General features: G+C 41.6%; 1 protein-coding gene across 2 annotated transcripts in view; it reads right to left on the bottom strand.

Annotated features, from left to right (window-relative positions):
• Positions 1 to 22,540, bottom strand: part of ATAD2 (ATPase family AAA domain containing 2) — an 82,538-nt gene that overhangs the window by 56,884 nt on the left and 3,114 nt on the right. For both annotated transcript variants that reach the window (XM_062188032.1, XM_062188033.1), the window contains exon 2: positions 9,194 to 9,342. In XM_062188032.1, the coding sequence (XP_062044016.1) occupies positions 9,194 to 9,342 (149 nt within the window). The remainder of the gene's footprint in view (positions 1 to 9,193; positions 9,343 to 22,540) is intronic.

Genomic DNA, 22,540 nt, shown 5'->3' with positions numbered 1-22,540 from the left:
GCCGTTGCAGCCATCTGGGGTGTGAATCAGTGGATGGAAGACCTCTCTGTCTTTACCTCTCTCTGTAACTCTGTCTTTCAAATAAATAAAAATAAATCTTGGCCAGCGCCGTGGCTCAATAGGCTAATCCTCCGCCTTGTGGCGCCGACACACCGGGTTCTAGTCCCGGTTGGGGCACCAGATTCTGTCCCGGTTGCTCCTCTTTCAGGCCAGCTCTCTGCCAGGGAGTGCAGTGGAGGATGGCCCAAGTGCTTGGGCCCTGCACCCCCTGGGAGACCAGGAGAAGCACCTGGCTCCTGCCTTCGGATAGGTGCAGTGCACTGGCCGCGGTGGCCATTGGAGGGTGAACCAACGGCAAAAAGGAAGACCTTTCTCTCTGTCTCTCACTTTCCACTATGCCTGTCAAAAAAAAAAACCTTAAAAAAAAAAAAAAAACCTTAAAAAAAAAAAGAAAAAGAAAAAGAAATCCTCAGCCTAAGAATTCAGCAAGAAGAATACAATATGCTCTATGCCACAGGGATATTGTACCCCCATATCCTTGAGGAATTTACAACTAGAACAGAACTAATGCCCCTTGGTGATGTTAACTGTCCTCTCAAAACACCTGCTGGCCCCAACCTTTACATGAAATGTGCATTATCATTCACATATAGGAAGTCTCATTTGTGCTTCGAGAGACCCCACCTACAAAATGGCAGACAGAATCTACTAAATTGGAAAGACTTTCCAAGTCTTAAAAAAGTATCCCTCTCCGTAATTTTTCAACATCCCCCTCTCCCAACTTGTGGTAAAGCAGGCTAAGCCACCGCCTGTGATACCTGCATCCTATATGGGAACGCTGGTTTGAGTACCGGCTACTCTGCTTTTGATTCGGCTCCCTGCATATGTGCCTGGGAAAGTGGCAGAGAATGGCTCTCAAGTACTGGGGGCCCTGACTGGGATGGAGTTCCTGGCTCCAGCCTGGCCTTTCACTATTGAGGTCATCTGAGGAGTGAATCAGTAGACTGAAGATCACGGTCACTCTCTGCCTTTCAAATAAATAAAATAAATCCTTAAAAAAGAACAAAAGACCAACTACTGGGCAATCAAAACTCATCAACTTATCTTTAGTGACTCAATTATCCATACTTGGACAAGTTTTCTCTGTTAATCTATGTACTAAGCTATTTGCAAATGGGCTGGTTTATACATTTGAAATTTCAAATATACGTTAAAATAAAAGTCTCTTATACAGATGAGTTAATTAATATAATCTTACATGTAAGTCAATCTTAAGTCTTTACTCTCTTGGAATACAGATAAGAACCAAGGGGTAAAATAAAAGACCATTCAGCAGGCCGGCGCCGCGGCTCACTAGGCTAATCCTCCGCCTTGCGGCGCCGGAACACCGGGTTCTAGTCCCAGTTGGGGCACCGGATTCTGTCCCGGTTGCCCCTCTTCCAGGCCAGCCCTCTGCTGTGGCCAGGGAGTGCAGTGGAGGATGTCCCAAGTGCTTGGGTCCTGCATCCCATGGGAGACCAGGAGAAGCACCTGGCTCCTGCCATCGGATCAGTGCGGTGCACCGGCCGCAGTGCGCCAACCGCGGCGGCCATTGGAGGGTGAACCAACCGCAAAAGGAAGACCTTTTTCTCTGTCTCTCTCTCTCTCACTGTCCAATCTGCCTGTCAAAAAAAAAAAAAAAAAAAAAAACAACCATTCAGCAATTAATCTACACTTTGACGTTTATTTCATTTACAGGCTCAAAGGCTTTTTTTTTTTTGTTTTGTTTTGTTTTATTTTTTCCTTAAAGATTTATTTATTTATTTGAAAGTCAGAGTAACAAAGAGAGAGAAGGAGAGGAAGACAGAGAGAGAAGTCTTCCATTTGCTGGTTCACTCCCCAGTTGGCCACAACAGCCAGATCTGCACTGATACGGAGCCAGGAGCCAGGAGGTTTCTTCTGGTCTTCCACACAGGTGCAGGGGCTCAAGGACTTGGGCCATCTTCTACTGCTTTCCCAAGCCATAACAGAAAACTGGACTGGAAGTGGAGCAGCCGGGACACACAATGGCACCCATATGGGATACCAGCACCCATACAGGATGCCAGCACGGCAGGGGACTTTACCTGCCATTCCACAGTACTAGCCCCCTCAAAGGCTTTTTTTTTTTTTTTTTTTTTTTTTTTTAACAGGCAGAGTGGACAGTAGAGGGAGACAGAGAGAAAGGTCTTCCTTTTTGCCATTGGTTCACCCTCCAATGGCTCCCAGTAGGCGTGCTGCGGCCGGCGCACCGCGCTGTTCCGATGGCAGGAGCCAGGTGCTTCTCCTGGTCTCCCATGGGGTGCAGGGCCCAAGGACTTGGGCCATCCTCCACTGCACTCCCTGGCCACAGCAGAGAGCTGGCCTGGAAGAGGGGCAACCGGGACAGGATCGGTGCCCCAACCGGGACTACAACCCGGTGTGCCGGCGCCACAAGGCAGAGGATTAGCCGGTTAAGCCACGGCGCCGGCCTTCAAAGGCTTTTCTTATAAAGAAGTTACTCCCTCCACACCGTGTAGGCCTACAAGTTTTTATAAACCAGGTCTGTTTTGTTGTTATTGTTAAGATTTATAATATTTATTTGAAAGGCAGAGTTACAGAGAGATTTTCCATCCACTGGTTCATTCCCCAAATGACCACATCGGCTGGAGTTGTACCAGGCCAGAGCCAGGAGCCTCTTCAGAGTCTCCCATGTGGGTGCAGGGATCCAGGGGATTCGAGTCCTCTTCTGTTGCTTTCCCAGGCGCATTAGCAGGGAGCTGGATGGGAAGTAGAGAATCCAGGACTTGAACTAGTGCCACTCTAGGGTGCCAGCATCACAGATAGCAGCTTTTACTAGCTATACAAGCCAGCCCCAAACCAGGTCCCTCTCTTAAGCACTAGGAACACAACGACTTAAAGCAGTATTTTTCTTCCCTTCTTGAAAAAGCTAGCTAGTAAAGATGGTATGCTTGTGAATCACGGTCTCTGTCACAGCTATCTGACACAAGCATAAAAGTAGCCAAAGACAAAATGAATACATATGGCTGTGACTCAATGAAACTACAAAAACAGATGGCAGGCTGTGTCAACTCAGGCCTATCTGATAAATGCTAAAGACCTTTTCTCCCTAGAAAACTGCGTGTACACTTTACTTCAGACATTTGATGCATTCCCTAAAAACCATCCATTATCACTGGATCCTGGTTAAGGACTCCAGGATCAAAGAAATACACAGATCTTGCCCCCAGTGCAATTCCTTGGATCTTCCTGTATTTCTCCTACAATCTTCCTCACCTGGTCTTTGAGACCCAAATAAGTGGAAAACAAAGAGGAGAAAAACAAAATCAGAAAGGTACCAATAAGGTAACTATACTTAAGCATATTGCAACAATGAAAAAAGAAGGAAACAAGTACATTTTAAAAACTCAAAAATACTGTAGGCCACTTTACTTAAGGCTTAAGGAAACAGATACCGGTATTATCATTATATAAAATAAGTAACAACTTTTAACAATGACCTAAACACACATACATACACAGAACAAAAACAATGACCTAAATATAGGGAAGTTATTTTTATATAGGTATTTTCCATAGAAGACATACAAATGCTCCACTGGCACATAAGAGCCTCAACACTGTTAGCTATAAGGGAAATGCAAATCAAAACCACAATGAACTATTTCATACCCACTAAAATTACTAACATCAAAAAAAGTGACTAAGGCAAGTGTTGCTGACTTGGAACCCTCATGTACCGCTGATAGGAATGAAAAATAGTGCAGCTTCTTTGGGAAACAGGTTCAGTTAATACTCAGAACAGTAGTGTTGGGGTTGGCATTGTGGCATTATCAGGTGAGGCTACAACCTGAGACTCTGGCATCCCACATGGGTGCCAGTTCATGTCCCAGCTGCTCCACTTCCCATGCAGTTCCCTGACAATGTACCTGAGAAGGCAGTAGAAGATGGCCCTAGTGCTTGGGTCCCTATCACCTGCATGAGAGATCTAGATGAAGTTTGTGGTTTCTAGCTTCAGCCTGACCCAGCCCTGGCCAGTGAGGCCATTTGGGTAATGAACCAGCAGATGAAGAGCTCTCTTTTTCTCTGTAAATCTGCCTTTCAAACAAATTAATTAATCTTTAAAAAAAAAAAAGCATACCACAAAACAAAAAATTAGTGTTGAGGCTGGCATTGTGGCACAGTGAGTTAAGTTGCCTGTTATGATACTGATATCCATACTTGGTTCAAATCCCAGCTGCTCCATTTCTGATCCAGTTTCCTGCTAATGCACCTGGGAAGGCAGCAGAAGACAGCCCAATTACTTGGGCCCCTGATACCCATGTCAGAAACCAAAACGGAGTTCTTGGATGCTGCCTGGCCCAGACCCAGATTTTGCAGGAATTTGGGGAGTGAACCAGTAGCTATGTCCACATAGAAATGTAAACAGTGTTTATACTATTATTCATAATGACCAAAAAGTAGAAATAATCTAAATGCCTATCAACTGATCAATGAATAAAATATGGCTATTCAAACAGTGGAACTGTATTTGGAAATAGAAATATAGATACAACATAAATGAACCAGGGCCAGCACTGTGGCGCAGCGGGTTAACGCCCTGGCCTGAAGCGCCAGCATCACCTATAGGTGCTGGTTCAAGACCTGGCTGCTCTACTTCCAATCCAGCTCTCTGCTATGGCCTGGGAAAGCAGTAGAAAGATGGCCCAAGTCCTTGGGGCCCCTGCACCTGTGTGGGAGACCTGGAAGAAGCTCCAGTCTCCTGGCTTTGGATTGGCACATCTCTAGCTGTTGCGGTCAATGGGGAGTGAATCATCAGATGGAAGACCTATCTCTCTCTCTCTCTCTCTCTCTGCCTCTCCTTTCTCTGTGTAATTCTTTCAAATAAATAAATAAATAAATCTTTAATATATAAATGAACCATGAAGACTAACAAGTAAAAGAACCCAGACACAAAAGGTCGGATCTTATGATTCTATTTATGAGTAACTATATGAAATGTGAAAAATAGTCAAACTCAGAGCTGGAGCTATGGTATAGCAAGTAAAGCTGCTGCCTGCGATGTTGGCATCTAATCTAGCTCCCTGCTAGTGACCTGGGAGAAGCAGAACATGGCTCAAGCCCTTGGACCCCTGCCACCCATGGGGGAAAACAGGAAGAAGCTCCTGGCTTCAGCCTGGCCCAGTGCTGGCCATTGTGACCATCTGGGGAGTGAATCAGAAGATGGAAGATCTGTCTCTCCCTCTCTCCGATTTCCAAATGTGTATATATATATATATATTTTAAATTTTTGACAGGCAGAGTGGACAGTAGAGGGAGACAGAGAGAAAAGTCTTCCTTTTTTGCCGCTGGTTCACCCTCCAATGGCCGCCGCGGTAGGCGCGCTGCAGCCGGCGCACCGTGCCGCTCTGATGGCAGGAGCCGGGTGCTTCTCCTGGTCTCCCATGGGGTGCAGGGCCCAAGCACTTGGGCCATCCTCCACTGCACTCCCTGGCCACAGCAGAGAGCTGGCCTGGAAGAGGGGCAACCGGGACAGGATCGGTGCCCCGACCGGGACTACAACCCGGTGTGCCGGCGCCGCAAGGTGGAGGATTAGCCTGTTAAGCCACGGCGCCGGCCCTTCCAAATGTATATATTTGAAAGGCAGAGTTACAGAGAAAGGGATGGGAGGGGAAGAGATCGATCTACCATCTGCTGGTATACTCCTCAGATGATTGCAATGGCTATAGCTGGGACAAGCCAAGACCAGGAGCCAGGAGCTTCTTCTGGGTCTCCCACATGGATGCAGGCGCCCAAGTGCTTGGGCCACCTTTGGCTGCTTCCCCAGATGCACTAGCAAGGAGCTGGATAGGAAGCAGAGCAGCCGAACTCGAACCAGTGCCCCTAAGAGACAACAATGCTGCAGGCAAATTAACTTGCTACACTACAACGCCAGCTCATCAAATAAATCAATCTTTAAAAAAATAAAAATAGGTCAAACTCATAGCAACAGAAAATAAATGACTGCGTCCCAAGGGGATGGAAGATCTAATAGGCATAGGGTTTCTTTTCAAAGTGATGAAAGTATTCTGAAACTAGAATATATCTGAAACTAGATATAATAATGGTTGCACAGTACTATCCACATGAAACCCCTTAGTCATATTTTCAAAACAGGCATTTAATGTGATGTGAATTATAGCTCAATTTAAATAAAGACAGGAAGGCAAGCGCTGTGGCATAGCGGGTAAAGTCGCCACCCGCAGCGCCAGCATCCCGTATGGACGCCAGTTAATGTCCTGTCTGCTCCACTTCTGATCTAGCCCTCTGCTATGGCTTGGGAAAGTAGTGGGACATGGCCCAAGTCCTTGGACCCCTGAATCCACATGAGACCTGGAAGAAGCTCCTGGTTTCTGGTTTCGGATCAAAGGCGGCCATTTGGGGAGAGAACCAGCATATGGAAGACCTCTCTCTCTGTCTCTGGCTCACTGTAACTCTGCCTTTCAAATAAGTAAATAAATCTTAAAAGATAGGAATCCAATATATTTTAAAACAAATCCAATTAAAAATAGTAAGCCATTCAACCTTAAATCCAGATCCAAAAACACTTATATATGGTGATAACTTAGAACAACTGTTTGGCTCCAAATATAAATTAAAAAATAAAATCTTGGGGCCAGCACTGAGGCATAGTGGGTAAAGCTGCTGCCTGCAGTGCTGGCATCCCATATAGGCACTAGTTTGAGTCCCGGCTGCTCCACTTCCAATCCAGCTCTCTACTGTGGCCTGGGAAAGAAGTACAAGATGGCCCAAGTCCTCCCTGCTCCTTCGTGGGAGACCCGAAAGAAGCTCCTGGCTCCTGGCTTTGGATCAGCACAGCTCTGGCCATTCCATCCAATTGGGAAGTGAACCAGTGGATGCAAGACCTCTCTCTCTTTCTCTCTCTCTGTGTAACTCTTTCAAATAAATAAATAAACCTTAAAAAAATCAGAAGTTTTATTTATTTCCTTAATACTTTTCTAGCATAAAGTACAGTAGTATTTCACAAACTTGAAAAATGTAGATTCTTTTAAAGGTATAACTTTTGAGAACTTCCTTAACATTTTTTGTAAAGTTATATAAACCCAAACTAGATAAATTCATTAATAAGGTTTTTTACAGACAAAACTATAAAACCAACCATTAACAAAAAAAATTAGTATAATGAGGCATTGCTGATATGAAATAGCCATCTGCCACGTGAATATGCTATTGATTGACATCAATTTGAGTTTGGGGGCTGGTGCTGTGGCACAGTGGGTTAAGGCCCCCGCCTCCAATGCTGGCATCCCATATGAGAGCCAGTTCAAGTCCCAGCTGCTCCATGTCTTAGGGCCCCTGCACAAACGTGGGAGACCAGGAAGAAGCTCCTGGCTCCATATCACCTCAGCTCTGGCCGTTGTGGTCATTTGGGGAGTGAACCAGCAGATGGAGACTTTTCTCTCTGGCTCTACCTCTCTTTTTAACTTTTTCAAATAAATAAAATAAATCTTTAAAAAAAAATTTGAGTTTGGCATTTCATGTTATCTTGTTTATTATGTACTACTGTGTGTGCATCGTGAGGACTAAACTAAGTGCTCCAGACTTTAATTTCAACAGCATGTCACAACATCCCAGCTGGCAGCCTCTTCTCAGAAGCAGCTGTACCATTTATGTACTAGTCACACAGTTCTAATCTCACAGAACAGATAATTCAAAGCAGTCCTATGTGATGTCAGTTCAACTGTAAAAACATGAATGCAGGGACAGAAATTTTATGGGGATTCTCTAGAAAGTATTTATTTGGGTGATTTGGACTGCTTATATCCTGATAATTTAAAAATTTTCAGAGAATTCACAGACCATTTCCCCACCTCGACCAGAACAAATCTGAAGATGTCAAGTTTTACTTAATCCTTTCTAAAAGTGGAACATCCCCCCCCCCCTTTTTTTTTGACAGGCAGAGTGGATAGTGAGAGAGACAGAGAGAAAGGTCTTCCTTTTTGCCGTTGGTTCACCCTCCAATGGCCGCTGTGGCCGGCGCATCGCGCTGATCCAAAGCCAGAAGCCAGGTGCTTCTCCTGGTCTCCCATGCGGGTGCAGGGCCCAAGGACTTGGGCCATCCTCCACTGCCTTCCCGGGCCATAGCAGAGAGCTGGCCTGCAAGAGGGGCAACCGGGATAGAGTCCGGCGCCCCAACTGGGACTAGAACCCAGTGTGCCGGCGCTGCAAGGCGGAGGATTAGCCTGTTAAGCCACGGCGCCGGCCACATTTCCCCCATTTTAACAACTTTGAAATTGGAATGTCTTATAATTGATGGCATATCATAGTTTGTCACTTTTTCACTTTTATTGTCTAATTAAACAATGCTGTGCTTTAACTGCTAATATTGTGGATTCCATGAAATGCAGCAAATTTAATTATACAAATTCATGCTAAAAAATTATTTTATCAAATTTTACTCTAATTAGCCCCATTTCATTTTCTCAGTTTCTACCACAGCAACAGGGAAATTGAAGGGTGTAAACTAATTAAACTTAGATTTACATCTGCCCTGAACCAAACAACTTTAGTGCCAATGAACTTAGCCAAATTACCTACTGCACTGAGATTGATTTCTCTGGTTTCAAAATGGGATTCGGGCCACCTTCCTCAAAAGAAATAAAATTTACATATGCATAAAGTATCTAGTTCTGTTAGATTAATTTAAAAATGAAATCCCGATGTTCAGCCGCCACTGTGAAACAGATGGCTTTAGATGTAACATACAGAAAGTCATAAATGACTCAGAGCTGATGAAAACCTTGATAGGAGGTAACGAGAAATAGTACTACTATTCTGAACAAAAGCTTTGTAAAGACTATGAAGAAAAATCACATTTTATAAGCAAGTTACAGTCACAAAGTCTTTAGATGATCAAATCCTTCAAGGAACTTATCTTGTATCAACCAACCTTGCCAGTTGCACTTAAAAACACCACTTTTGAACAAAACAAACCTGATTGTGTAGATATGAATTTTAATTCAATAAATTCATTTGTGATAATTTCATTTAAAAAAAGTTGTGTTTTACAAGCCTTGAATCTTGATAACTTGTTAAAAACACATTTTAAAATCCAAATGCACTAGATTATTGTTTTAAAACTATTTTGGATTAGTGTTCAATCACCTTGTATTACCTTGTAAAATGTCTGCCATTAGCATGTTTCTCCGTTATTTCCATATTCTTATCAAAACTAGAATCTGAAGAATTCTGTGCAGTTTTTCTCAAAGACCTTAAAGCACGCGTCCGGTGGTAAGATTCAACTTTCTTAACTGAAGACCCATCCTTTAAGACAAATAAAAAAAAGAAAAAAGAAAAAGCCATCTAAGTTTTTCTTTAGTAAAAACCCCTAATTTAAACTCTTCCCAAGTTCTCTCTGATTATAGGTACATAACAAATGCTTTGTGTGAATAATTATTTTTGCATCTCCCCAAGAAACTATGGTAGTCAAAATCTAAAACAATCATTTCACAAGAAACAAATACCAGGAATTTATGAAACAGCTAGTTGGATTGACTGATGGTTACAACTATCCTAAAGTTTCCCATCACCGATGCAAAAATGAGACATTTTAGGGGCAGGCATTGAGAACAGTGGTTCAGAGGCCAAAAAGGATGTCTACAACCCAAACAAGAGTGCCGAAGTCCAGCTCCCTGCTAGTTCCCATTCTGAAAGGTAGCAGGTGGTTACTCAAATATCTTAGTCCCCATCACATAGATAGGAGACAGACTGAGTTCACATCTCCTGGCTTCAACCTGGCCTAGCGCAGTTACAAATGGTAGATTTCTCTAGTTCAAATAAACAATAAAAGAAAATATTTTAGTCCTTCTAGCAACCTCAACCCAAGACAACATTATTTATTCCACAGGATTTATGTAAAAATTAGATAGGAACTTAAGAAAATGCCAAGTGATGTATAGAATTCTCACTACTTTTTTACCAGTATACCTACATTGAAGCTGTCTGAAAAAAGAATATCTACACATTAGGTAGATATATCATTTTCAACACAAATACCTCATGTCTCAGAATATAGTATAACAGAAGACTTTTCAAGAAATACCTTGATAATCTACTTCCACATACACTTATCAAAATGGATTAGCCCCAGAAGGCACCAACATTTCATTTAATTGCATTCTCCCATTTTACAAAAGTCATCTCTTTCATTCATTCTAAACGTTACTATTATAGACTTCCTTAAGGCACTAAAAACATTCTGGGGGCCAGCACTGTGGCATAAGGGGTAAAGCAGCCGCCTGCAGTGCCAGCATCCCATATGGGCACTGGTTTGAGTTCTGGCTGCTCCACTTCCAATCCAGCTCTCTCCTATGGCCAGGGAAAGCAGTGGAAGATGGCCAAAGTGCTTGGGTCCCTGCACCCGTGTGGGATTCCCAGAGGCAGCTCCTGGCTCTTGGCTTTGGATTGACCCAGCTCCGCCTGTTGTCGCCGTTTGGGGAGTAAACCAGCAGATGGAAGGCCTCTCTCCTTCTCTGTTTAACTGTGACTTTTAAATAAATTATTCTTTAAAAAAACTTTTAAAAATCCACCTCATGATAAAACTACATGGATTTCAAATTTTTTCGGCATGAAGATAAACACATCCTTTAATTCAGGGATGGGGAATCTTTTTTCTGGCAAGGGCCATTTGGATATTTACAACATGATCAACAGACCTTGCTTGAGTATTTTTTCTAATAAAACAAATTGCATTTAGCTTCAAATTGTAACAATTCAATTAAATTTTAAAATGACATCTGAAAATATACAGCTAATATTCTTCAGGGACACAGAGAATAAATTAGTTTTTTCATTGTGTAGAAATACTTAGGTGTCAAAATCAAATTTCTTGGTTATTGATGATCTGCTGAGTATGTTATCATTCATGATTTTTTTTTTTTTTTTTTGCTGCTTATCTGACTTTGGTTTAATAGTATTACTGTCATACCAAAAAGAATGAATACTTAAAATGAGGTTTTTATATATATGTATACATATATACACGTATTCCAATTATGATTGGGAAATAAGTGAAAATTTTAACTCATGTATTCATGTATTAATCTCTACTCATCTCTATTGTTCCTTCTACTCCCAAATGTGATGCCTGTAGTACTCTATCCCTTATTCTAAGCCCACGAGTAGTCGGGTGCTAGATAAACTGCAACCATCATGTGATAAGTGCTCTTCCATGTGTTATCTGTGACTGCCTTCTACCTGCAAAGCCAGAAGTGAGTAGCAAGTCCTTAGGGTCCACCACCCTAAAATACTCACTCTCTGGCCCTAAGGAAAAGTTCACTGGTCCTTGGTCTAGCTAGTAAAATTTTTGAAAAAATGGACTTAGTCCACACACCTTGGATTTTGATGCCATAGTACTGATTGTGGTGACATGCCAGTACAGTAAATTTCAGTGAAAACTGATAGACTTTACAGTAAATATTGCTTTTTTAAGTATCCACAACAAATGATCTTTTTGGAAAACTTTTTACATTGGATTTCTTAATAGTTATTAATAGCCCACTCTTTCACCATTTGTATTTTGTTTTACAAAATAGAACTAGATAAGAAAATCAGATATGTTTGAATCATAAGACACATCTGCTTTATCTAAAAGAATATTGAAGTGAAAAATATTGTAAAATTTAAAGTTGCTTATTTTTCTAATAAACGTTTTCATATATGAATTTTCCCTAAAGTAGAATGCATTACTTTCAGATTTTAGATGAAATTTGGCCGGCGCCGTGGCTTAACAGGCTAATCCTCCGCCTTGCGGCGCCGGCACACTGGGTTCTAGTCCCGGTTGGGGCGCCAGACTCTATCCTAGTTGCCCCTCTTCCAGGCCAGCTCTCTGCTGTGGCCCGGGAGTGCAGTGGAGGATGGCCCAAGTCCTTGGGCCCTGCACCCACAAGGGAGACCAGGAGAAGCTCCTGGCTTCGGATCAGCGAGATGCACTGTCCGCAGCGGCCATTGGAGGGTGAACCAATGGCAAAAAGGAAGACCTTTCTCTCTGTCTCTCTCTCTCACTATCCACTCTGCCTGTCAAAAAAAAAAAAAAAAAGAAATTAAAATTGACAGTGATTAACTGTCAATGCATGTTTTAAAATCCTGTTTCATTCATTAAAAGCATTGGTAATCATGTCTGCAAAATAAATAAATAAATAAATAAATGAATAACATGATCACAAGCCATACAAAAATATCAACTTAAAAACTAGCCTGCTACAGATTTATTGAATTTCAGGTCCTGCCTGTGGTTGCCTTGACAGGGTCAGATCAAATGATTTCACAGGACTTACATAGCCCTTGAGCCACAAATTCCCCACCCCTGCTTTAATTCTATTTTCCACAAACCTTTTGAGGTACCTTTACATATAAGATAGGAAAAAATGAGAGGAACTGCCAAACAGAACTCCTTTAACAGGGCCAGCATCATAGCACAGTGGGTTAAGCTGTGGCCTGTGACCCTGGAACCTCATTATCAGAGCAGTTTCATATCTTGGCTGTTCCTCTTATGATCCATCTCATTGCTAATGTACCTTGGAAGACAGCAGGGGATGGCCCAAGTACTTGGACCCTGCCACTCATGTAGGAGATCAGGATGGTGTTCCTGGATCCTGACTGAATCCTGGACCAGCCCTGGCAGTTGCAGCCACTTGGGGACTGCACCAGTAAATGAAAGATCTTCTGTCTCTCCCTCTCGTCTGTAACTCTGCCTTTCAAACAAACAACATAAATCTTACTTAAAAAAAAAACTACTTTATTATCTACTTATTTATATAAAACAATGTTTCTCCATGTTTTCAGTGCTTACGCTTATAAACAATAGATGTGATGCAGAGCTCTGTCTCCAGCAATAAAATACATCCACAGATAAACTGAGTTGGTAGGCAGACTTCAACCACATGAGATCTAACAAAATATTACTTTCTATGTTTAATTATTTAAGTCAAAATAGAACCTGTCTCACTATTTCCAACAACAAAATTTTATTCCTTGAGGCCTCATTATTACAGAAGAGTGGGGAAAAACTTCAAAATTTGTTTTTAAAAGTATGAAAGAACAGGCAGATGTGTGGCATAGCAGCTGGGACTTATACATCCCATATCAGAGTACCCAGGTTCAAATTCTGGCTCTCTCATGATTCCAACTTTTGGTTAATTTGCATCCTGGGAGGCAGTAGGTGTTGACTTAAGTAGCTGGGTTCCTGTCACTCACATGAGACATCCAAATTGAGTTCCTGGACTCTGGCTTTGCCTGGCCTAGGTTTAGCTCAGCTATTGCAGGCATTCATGAGAAAACCAGCAGATGGGAGGTTTTTCTGTTTGCCTTTTAAATAAATAAAGATACAGGGCCGGCGCCGCGGCTCAATAGGCTAATCCTCCGCCTTGCGGCGCTGGCACACTGGGTTCTAGTCCCGGTCGCCCCTCTTCCAGGCCAGCTCCCTGCTGTGGCCTGGGAGTCAGCGGAGGATGGCCCAAGTACTTGGGCCCTGCACCCCATGGGAGACCAGGATAAGTACCTGGCTCCTGCCTTCGGACCAGCGCAGTGCGCCGGCCACGGGGGCCATTGGAGGGTCAACCAACGGCAAAGGAAGACCTTTCTCTCTGTCTCTCTGTCCACTCTGCCTGTCAAAAAATAAATAAATAAAAATACATTTAAAAATTAAGTATGAAAGGATAATTGTTAAATAAGTTTCAAGCATAGTATTTTATGCCAGGGCTGGCGCTATGGTGTAAAAAGCCACAGTGGATAGAAGACTTCTCTCTGTTTCTGTCTCTCTGTAACTCTGCCTTTTAAATAAATAAATAAAATCTTAAAAAATATATTTTATATCAAGATAAAATGCTGTGGATTAAGTGGACTGAAAATACAAACTATAAAAGAAAAAAGACTTCTGATTGCTAAAGCAGGCTTTTCCTCTTATGTATTTGAGAGAGAGAAGGAGACAAAGGTCTTCTGGTTCACTCTCCAAATGGCTACAATAGCAGCCTGGGCTGATCAGAAGCCAGGAGCCAGGAGCTTCCTCTGGGTCTCCTACTCAGGTACAAGGGCCCAAGCACTTGAGGCATCTTCTACTGCTTTTCCACACCATAGGCAGAAAGTTGGATGGGAAGAAGAGCAGCCGGGACACGAACCAACACCTATATGAGATGCCAGCGCCAAAGGCAGAGGGCTTAACCTACTAAACCAGAGCTGGCCCCCTCTGTTATTTTAAATAGCTTAAAGCATATTTGCTATATATCATTCTTTAACATTTCATGATGTATCACATGACCACGGTTTTTAGATTACAGGGGGATACATGTAAGTTTTACGCAATAGTTTTAATTTTTTTAAAGCCAACATCAAAAGAGAAATTACATTTTTTCAAAGTATTTAAACCAATAAGAAAACCCTGACAGTGACTTAAAACTGTACAAGAGGGGTTGGTATTGTGTCATAGAAAGTTAAGCTGTTGCTGCTGATGCCAGCATCCCATATGGGCACTGGTTTGTGTCCTGGCTGCTCTGCTTCCAATCCAGCTCTGTGTCAAATGTCTTTCTGCCCTAAGTTAGAAATTGTTAGAAGAAAACAAAGGCAGAAATTGTCAGTCTATGGATTTGGCAATGACACCAAAAGCAGTAACAAAATGAAACTTAGGTTAGAGTTCATAAAAATTAAAAACATATATCAAAGGACCTATCAATAGAGTGAAAAGGTAACAAATATAGAATGGAAGAAAATATTACAAATCCTATTTCTAATAAATTGTCTATATAAAAAACATATAAATAAATCATGAAAGCTATCAATTAAAAATTAGCAAATGAGATGCTTCTTTAAAAATGATATACAAGGCCGGCGCCGTGGCTTAACAGGCTAATCCTCCACCTTGCGGCGCCGGCACACCGGGTTCTAGTCCCGGTTGGGGCGCCGGACTCTATCCCGGTTGCCCCTCTTCCAGGCCAGCTCTCTGCTATGGCCCGGGAAGGCAGTGGAGGATGGCCCAAGTGCTTGGGCCCTGCACCCGCAAGGGAGACCAGGAGAAGCACCTGGCTCCTGGCTTCAGATCAGCGAGATGCGCCGTCCGTAGCGGCCATTGGAGGGTGAACCAACGGCAAAAAGGAAGACCTTCCTCTCTGTCTCTCTCTCTCTCACTATCCACTCTGCCTGTCAAAAAAAAAAAAATAAAAATAAAAATAAAAAAAAAAATAAAAATGATATACAAATGACTAATAAACACATGGAAAGATGTTTAATACTCAATAAGTCATTCAATAAATGTAAATCAAATCAAAGTGAGAAAGTACCTCACATCCTTAGCATGGCTATTTACAAGTATTAGGGAGGGCTGTAGAGAAACTAATTATTTTCACACTACTGGTGGGAATGTAAAATGGTAGGATGATTCTTTAAAACATTAGAACAGAATTACTATATTATCCAGCAATTCCACTTCTGGATACATATACACACAGAAGAAAAAGCAGGGATTCTCAACAGATATTTGTATAACCACACTCAGAACATCATACATAACATTACAGAAATAGAAGAAATTCAACTATCTCCAAAAAAATGAATGTCTAAAGTGGGATACATACAATGGAATATCTTCCTTAAAAAAAAAAAAAAGTATAACATATGCTACAACATGGATGAACTTCAAAGACATAATGCTAAGTAAAATAAGTAAACCATAAAGGAATATGTCAAATGATACCTTTTCTTCTAAAATTCCTAGAGTAGTCAAATTCAGAGACACAGCCTGGGACAGTGGAAGGGTGGGAATAGGGAATTACTTTTTAATGGATGCAGTTTGTTTGAAGATACAAGTTTTGAGACAGATAGTGGTGATAGTTGCAGAAAAATGTGAATGTAGTTAATGTTACAAAATTGGAAATTTAAAAATAGTTAAAATATAATTTATTATCTATATGTTACAGATGTTTTGCTACTAATTAAAAAGAGGGTAAAAGACTCCTGGAGTTAATATAAAAAAGACTTTCCCCCCTCCAAGGTAATAATACTGGTGAAAAAAAAGAATCCTGTAACTTAGAAAACAATTTAGGAGCAAGAAGGCTCTCCTCAACAGTGTGTAGGAAAAAAACAATACAGGTTTTTTGCAGGTCCCCTCCATAAAGGTGCACATTGAGAAATTTGAAAATAGCAGTTACTTTCAAAAAAATCTTATAAAAGCAATATACACCCATTATAACTGGAAAAATGAAGAAATACACCAAGATGAAAATGTCTCCCTTATATTCACAGATAATCATTTCTTCCCGATGCATATTCCTGTTTGTTTTGTTTTGTTTTGAATATGAAAGGCAGAGAAACACAGTGGGACAGATGGATCTTCCATCACTGGTTCACTCCCCCCAAATGTCTACATTAGCCAGAGCTATACCAGGTTGAAGCCAAGAACCTAAAAATCAATCTGTGTCTCTCACATAGGTGGCAAAGACCCAACAACTGGAGCCTGCTGCCTCTCAGTGTCCTTTAGCAAGAAGCTGAATCAGAAATGGAGGTGGAAGTCAATCCTAGGCACTCCAAGGTGGCATGCAGACATCTTAAATGCTGGGCCAAATTTCTGCATCCCTCATCCTGTATTTTTTAAACTGAAATAATACTATATGTTTTATACCTTTCTTCTAATAATGTATTTTTGTACGCCATTTATTATTCTAAAAATCTTTCTAAGAGAACACTATTTCAGTCACTATACAAATCTATTTAATAAATTGCATGAAGTACTACATTGAGGCTATCTCCTACATGTTTTCGGTGTTATAAATACCTCTAGATGGATCATCTTATGTACATCTGATTTCCTAAGAAAAACTAGCAGTTACTAAATCAACACCATATTTTAAATTGGCTAACCAAACTAATTCTCAAGATAAAGTAAGCACCAACTGTTAATAGTAATTAACAGTGGATAACAAAGATGGAGCTTTCACTTTCTATTCTTAAAATTTTCACATGTATCACCACAAAAAAATTCCAAGTAGAAAATAAAGATAAAATAAACAATATGAAACTACACCTGGAGATTTATTTTTTGTTTTTTAAAATTTTAAAAAAGATTTATTTACTTGAAAGTCATAGAGTTACACAGAGAGGAGAGTCAGAGAGACAGAGGTCTTCTATCTGCTGGTTCCCTCCCCAGTTGGCCACAACGGCTGGAGCTGTGCTGATCCGGAGCCAGGAGCCAAGAGCTTCTTCCAGGTCTTCCACACAGGTGCAGGGGCCCAAAGTCTTGAGCCATCTTCTACTGCTTTCCCAGGCCATAGTAGAGAGCTGGATCAGAAGTGGAGCAGCTGGGTCTTAACCAGTGCCTATATGGGATGCCGGCACTGCAGGTGGTGCTTTAACCCGCTACACCAAAGGGCCAGCCCCTGGAGATTTTTTTTGGGGGGGTAAGATCTATTTACAGATGGCATTGATTGTTTTTGGTTTTTTGTTAATCATTTTAAAGGCAGAGAGAGACAGAGAGACAGAGGGAGCTCCCATGAGCTCCAATATCCACAATGGCTGAGCCTGGGTTGGGCCAGATTAGGCCAGGCAGAAGCCTTGAGCCAGGAAGCAGGAACTCAATCCAGATCTCCCAAGTGGGTACAGCAGGAAATCAACTGCTTGAGCCATCATCAACTGCTGCATCCCAGATTCTGCACTGGCAGGAAGCAGGAATTGAAAGCTAGAGCTGGAATTCAAGACCAAGTACTCAAAAATGTGATGCAGATGTCTTAACAGCTGGGACAAACACCTGTCCCTGATAGTTGTTCAAAGGTGAAGTTTTAAGAGTATAAAATATATACCTTACTAATTTCTGTTATGATCTTACAGAATCAGTAAGTTAGTACAGGGAGCAGGCAACAATAGAACAAAAAATTTTCCTTAAACACAATTGCATGTATATTTTCCACAAATGACCAAATTTTATATTTCTAACAAAAAAGCATGTACGTGTGGTAAGTTGGTTGAGTCAATTCAAATACACTTCAACAAACAAGGACTTTAAAAATCACAGTTCTAATAATGACTTATACAGTGCTTACTGAAAGCCTAAACAGCTGTATATCCCAATGCACAATGGTACATTATACCAATTGTAGCTGTATTCTTTCTTAGCTTCCTATCAAACACAACACTAGTCAATTTCTCATCACTGATTATTCCACAAACTCCAGCAATTTGGTTTCTGCCTCCACAGCTCTATTTTTTTTTTTTTTTCTTAAAGATCTATTTATTTGACAGTCAGGGTTACAGAGGAAGAGATTGATCTCCACCCTCTGTTTCACTCCCCAGATAGCCACAACAGCCAGGGCTGGGCCAGGCTGAAGCCAGGAGCTTCATCCAGGTCTGTGGTTGCACATGTGCAAACACTTGGACCATCAGCAGCGAGCTGGCTCACAAGTGGAGCAGAAAGGACAAGAACTAGGGACCATATGGGATGTTGGCGTCACAGGCAGCAGCTGCAGCTTTACCCACTGTACCACAACCGCAGCCCCTTAATAGATTCACAACTACCTTCCAATCTAATTGTAGCTAAATGTAACAGTCTCGTTGCTATCTCTCTGACTTCTATGGAACTGACCACTCCCTTCTTTAAATACTTTGACTCCACTGTTTACATGATTCAACCATTTCTCACATTTAAAACACAGCAAATGGGGAAGGTGTTTGGCCTACCAGTTGAGATGTCAGTTGGGGCATCTGTATCCCACATCAGTGTGCATGGGTTCTTCAAGTCCTAGCTCCACTCTCAATTCTAGCTTCCAGTTGATAATGTATTTTGAGAGGTAGCTCTAGCACATGAGTCCTTGCCACCCATGTGGGTGACCCAGATTAACTTGCCAGCTTTGGCTCCTTCACCTGGGACCATTGCAGGCCTTTGGGGGTCAGGGGCTGTGGGAAGTGAGGGTTGAACCAGAGGATAGGAGTTCCCTGTCTCTTGAATAAATGTTTTAAAAACAAGTCACTGCATTAGAACTTAATTTATTGATCTATTTTGCTGTTTTCTATTTATCCTCAAGGATATGTAGTCCTAACCTCTTATCAAACTGTGGCATAATATTCCCAATAATGTACTCATCTTTTTAGCTACAAACAATTTTCTTAACCCTTAGAGGTATTTGTTCCTCCATTCCTACTGTTATCACATTAATTTAAACCCTAGTTTTCTGTTTAAGTCTATTGTAATATTAATGTATTAAGAACCCACCTATTCTTGGCACATCACAGAGCTGTATAATCTTGTGCAAGTTACACTGGTCTCTGTGCCTTAGTTTCTGTATCTGTAATGAAGATAATAGTAATTACTTTATAGGGCAAATGTATGTGTGTGTCTACTAGATACTGTGCCTGGCACAAAGCAACTGCAATTTAATTGGTAGCTATGACTATTATGAACTTATAACTGGTATTCAAAGCTTTAAGTTTACTGACTATAATTCATTCTACACACTGTCTCCCTTTTCTAGCTCCTTAGCATTCCTTAAATAGTTTCAACTTCTAAACCTACAAATCAAGGGCCTTTTCTGGCTCATACCTGAATGTAGAACTGCCATGCCACCCAATTCCAGGGAGCACCAATCATTGCTGTATGTCAAATTCTCCCAACCAAGTTTTGTTAGACCTCATTTAGCTGTATGTTTTTTCAGTTTTGTGTTGTGTTATGCTTCAAGTTAAAAAAAAAAAAAAAAAAAAAAAAAAAAAAAACTCATGCTATGCACATCAGTATCAAATTTGGAGTCTTTCTAGACTTTTAAAATCACAGTCTTAGAAAATACTACCTTCTGGGCCAGCGCCACGGCTCAATAAGCTAATCCTCCGCCTTGTGGCGCCCGCACACCACGTTCTAGTCCTGGTTGCCCCTCTTCCAAGCCAGCTCTCTGCTGTTGCTGTAGCCCGGGATTGAAGTGGAGGATGGCCCAAGTGCTTGGGCCCTGCACCCGCATGGGAGACCAGGATAAGCACCTGGCTCCTGCCTTCGGATCAGCGCGCTGCGCCGGCCGCAGCGCGCTGGCCACGGGGGCCATTGGAGGGTGAACCAACGGCAAAGGAAGACCTTTCTCTCTGTCTCTCACTGTCCACTCTGCCTGTAAAAAATAAATAAATAAATAAAATACTACCTTCTATGTACTGCAGCATGTTTTACTTTACCTAACAACATACTGAAGTATAGAAATGCAAGTAAACACAACCCCAAACTCTCATACAGCCATCATATCAAACAAAAAAATCCTACTGTATGTCTTACGTGACACTTTAGCATAAGAAAATTTACAGAAAAGAGTTTGTGAAAGTACAGAAAGACAATGGGTAATCTGACTCTGGAAGAAAAAGAAACTACAGAAAAGGCAACCAAATTCATATGGTTGGTGGGAAGAAAATAAAAATTTGAGAGCCGGAGTTGTGGCACAGCGCTTTAAGCTGATGCTTGCAAAGCCTGCATGCCACATAACCACAGGTTTAAGTCCCAGCTGATTCACTTCCAATCTGGCTCCCTGCTAATGGGCCTGGGAAAGTAGCAGAGAATGGCTTAAATGCTACCTATTCGGGAGACTCAGATGGAGTTCTTGCCTCCTGGCTTTGGCCTGGCCAGCCCTGGCTACCGCAGCCATTTAGGGAGTGAACCAGCAGATGGAAGATCTCTATCTCTTCAAGTAAATAAATAAATCTAAAAAAAAAAAAAGTTCTAAAATGCAACCCAGTCAAATGCACTGAATGTGCATTCCCCAAATTAGAAAATATTCTAATTACAAAAGCTTCATTTTTGGTATGGCTGGGCTTTTGTCAGTGTGACTATACTACCCCTCAAGATTATCCATTTCTTTTAATCCAGTTCTATGCTCACCAAGTAAGCCTCAGACTGTAATCTGGTTACATAATGCGAGGAAGGAGTAGGGGGTAGAGATTTTTGCCACACCACCTTGGATGCTCCCATCTTGTATCAAGAGTGCTTGGGTTCAAATCCTGGCTCATTTTTCAATTCCAGTTTCCTGCTAATGCAAGAGGCAGCAGCAGGTGATGGCTCAGACAGTTGGGCACCTGCCATGCACATGGGAGATGGAGTAAGTTCCTGGCTCCCACCTGGCCCAGTTCCAGCTGTTAGCATTTGGGGAGTGAACTACTGATGGAGGAGGAGGATCTGTGTCTGCCTCTTTTAAACAAACAAAAAAGTTAAAAGTTAGAAAGAGTACTTTGTATAATCTTTGCTGTAAACCTTAGTCTGGGGAAAAAAAAACCCTTTCCACCCTACATTCTAATTCCTCAATTACCATATATCACTATCATGGCATTAACAGTAAATAATCTCTGTATATTGCAGTGTTTACTCTCCAGTGCCAGTCTAAATTCTTTTAGAGCAATGACAACCAACAACAAATATGCATCTATTACATCTTAGGTGCTGTAAACACACTAAGAAAGTCAAAATCCAAGTTCCATGGAGTTAACATTCTCATTTGGGAAAACATAAAATTATTAAAAATTCGGTTACCCAGGTGGGAGACCTGGATGGAGTTCTGGGTTCCTGAATCCATCCCGGCCTAGCTCTGCCTGTTATAAGCATTGGGAGAGTAAACGAGTAAAGACCTCTTTCTCTCTGCCTTTCAAATAAAAGTGAAAATAATTTCAAATTAGAAAATTATAGAGTACAGAAGAAGGTGCAAATTGTGAAGAGGAGAGAAAGCAGAATAAAGCGGAGTGACAAGGGAAAGCATTTGTTATTTTAAATAGGGTATTTAAAGGGTTGGCACTGTGTAATAGTAGGTTAAGCCTTTACCTGCAGCACTGGCATCCCATATGGGCACCAGTTTTAGTCCTGGCTGCTCCTCTTCCCATCCAGCTCCCTGCTAATGGCCTGGGAAAGCAGCAGAAGATGGCCCAAGTGTTTGGGCCCCTGCATCCGCATGGGAGACCCAGAATAAGTTCCTGGCTTCAGACCGGCTCAGCTCTGGCTGTTATGGCCATTTGGGGAGTGAACCAGCAGACAAAAGCACGCGCACTCTCTATCTCTCTGTAACTCTGCCTCTCAAATAAATAAATAGGGTTACTTAGGGTAAGCATCATTGAATGGTGAAATTTTAGTAAAACCTGAAAGAGACAGACTCCTAAATCTGAATCAACAGTTTTCCTCCAAGGTGTATTTGGGCAAATTGTTTAAGCTTCTATAGCTCAGTTTTCTCAAAAAAAAAAAAAAAAAAAAAGATAATCATACCTACCTCATAAGGTTATTATTTGTACAATTCTTGGAACACATTAAGCACCGAGTCTGAAGTTTTTAGTTTGAAAAGTGAAAGGAGGTAAAGGATATCCAGGGGAAAAAGTACTCCCAAAGAGGCAGAGCAAGTACAAATGCTCTGGTATCCAAGATGAAGCTAGACCAGTGGATGAAACAGTTTTGTTTGCTTTTGGTTTAATTATCTGAAAGGCAGAGAGACAAAGATTTTCCATTCATTGGTTCACTCCCCAAATGGTACAACAACCAGGATCG

Source organism: Lepus europaeus, chromosome 4, assembly GCF_033115175.1.
Source record: "Lepus europaeus isolate LE1 chromosome 4, mLepTim1.pri, whole genome shotgun sequence".
Classification (NCBI taxonomy): Eukaryota; Metazoa; Chordata; class Mammalia; order Lagomorpha; family Leporidae; genus Lepus; species Lepus europaeus.
The sequence above is the reverse complement of the archived record's forward strand: the minus strand, read 5'-3'. Positions and strand labels throughout refer to the sequence as shown.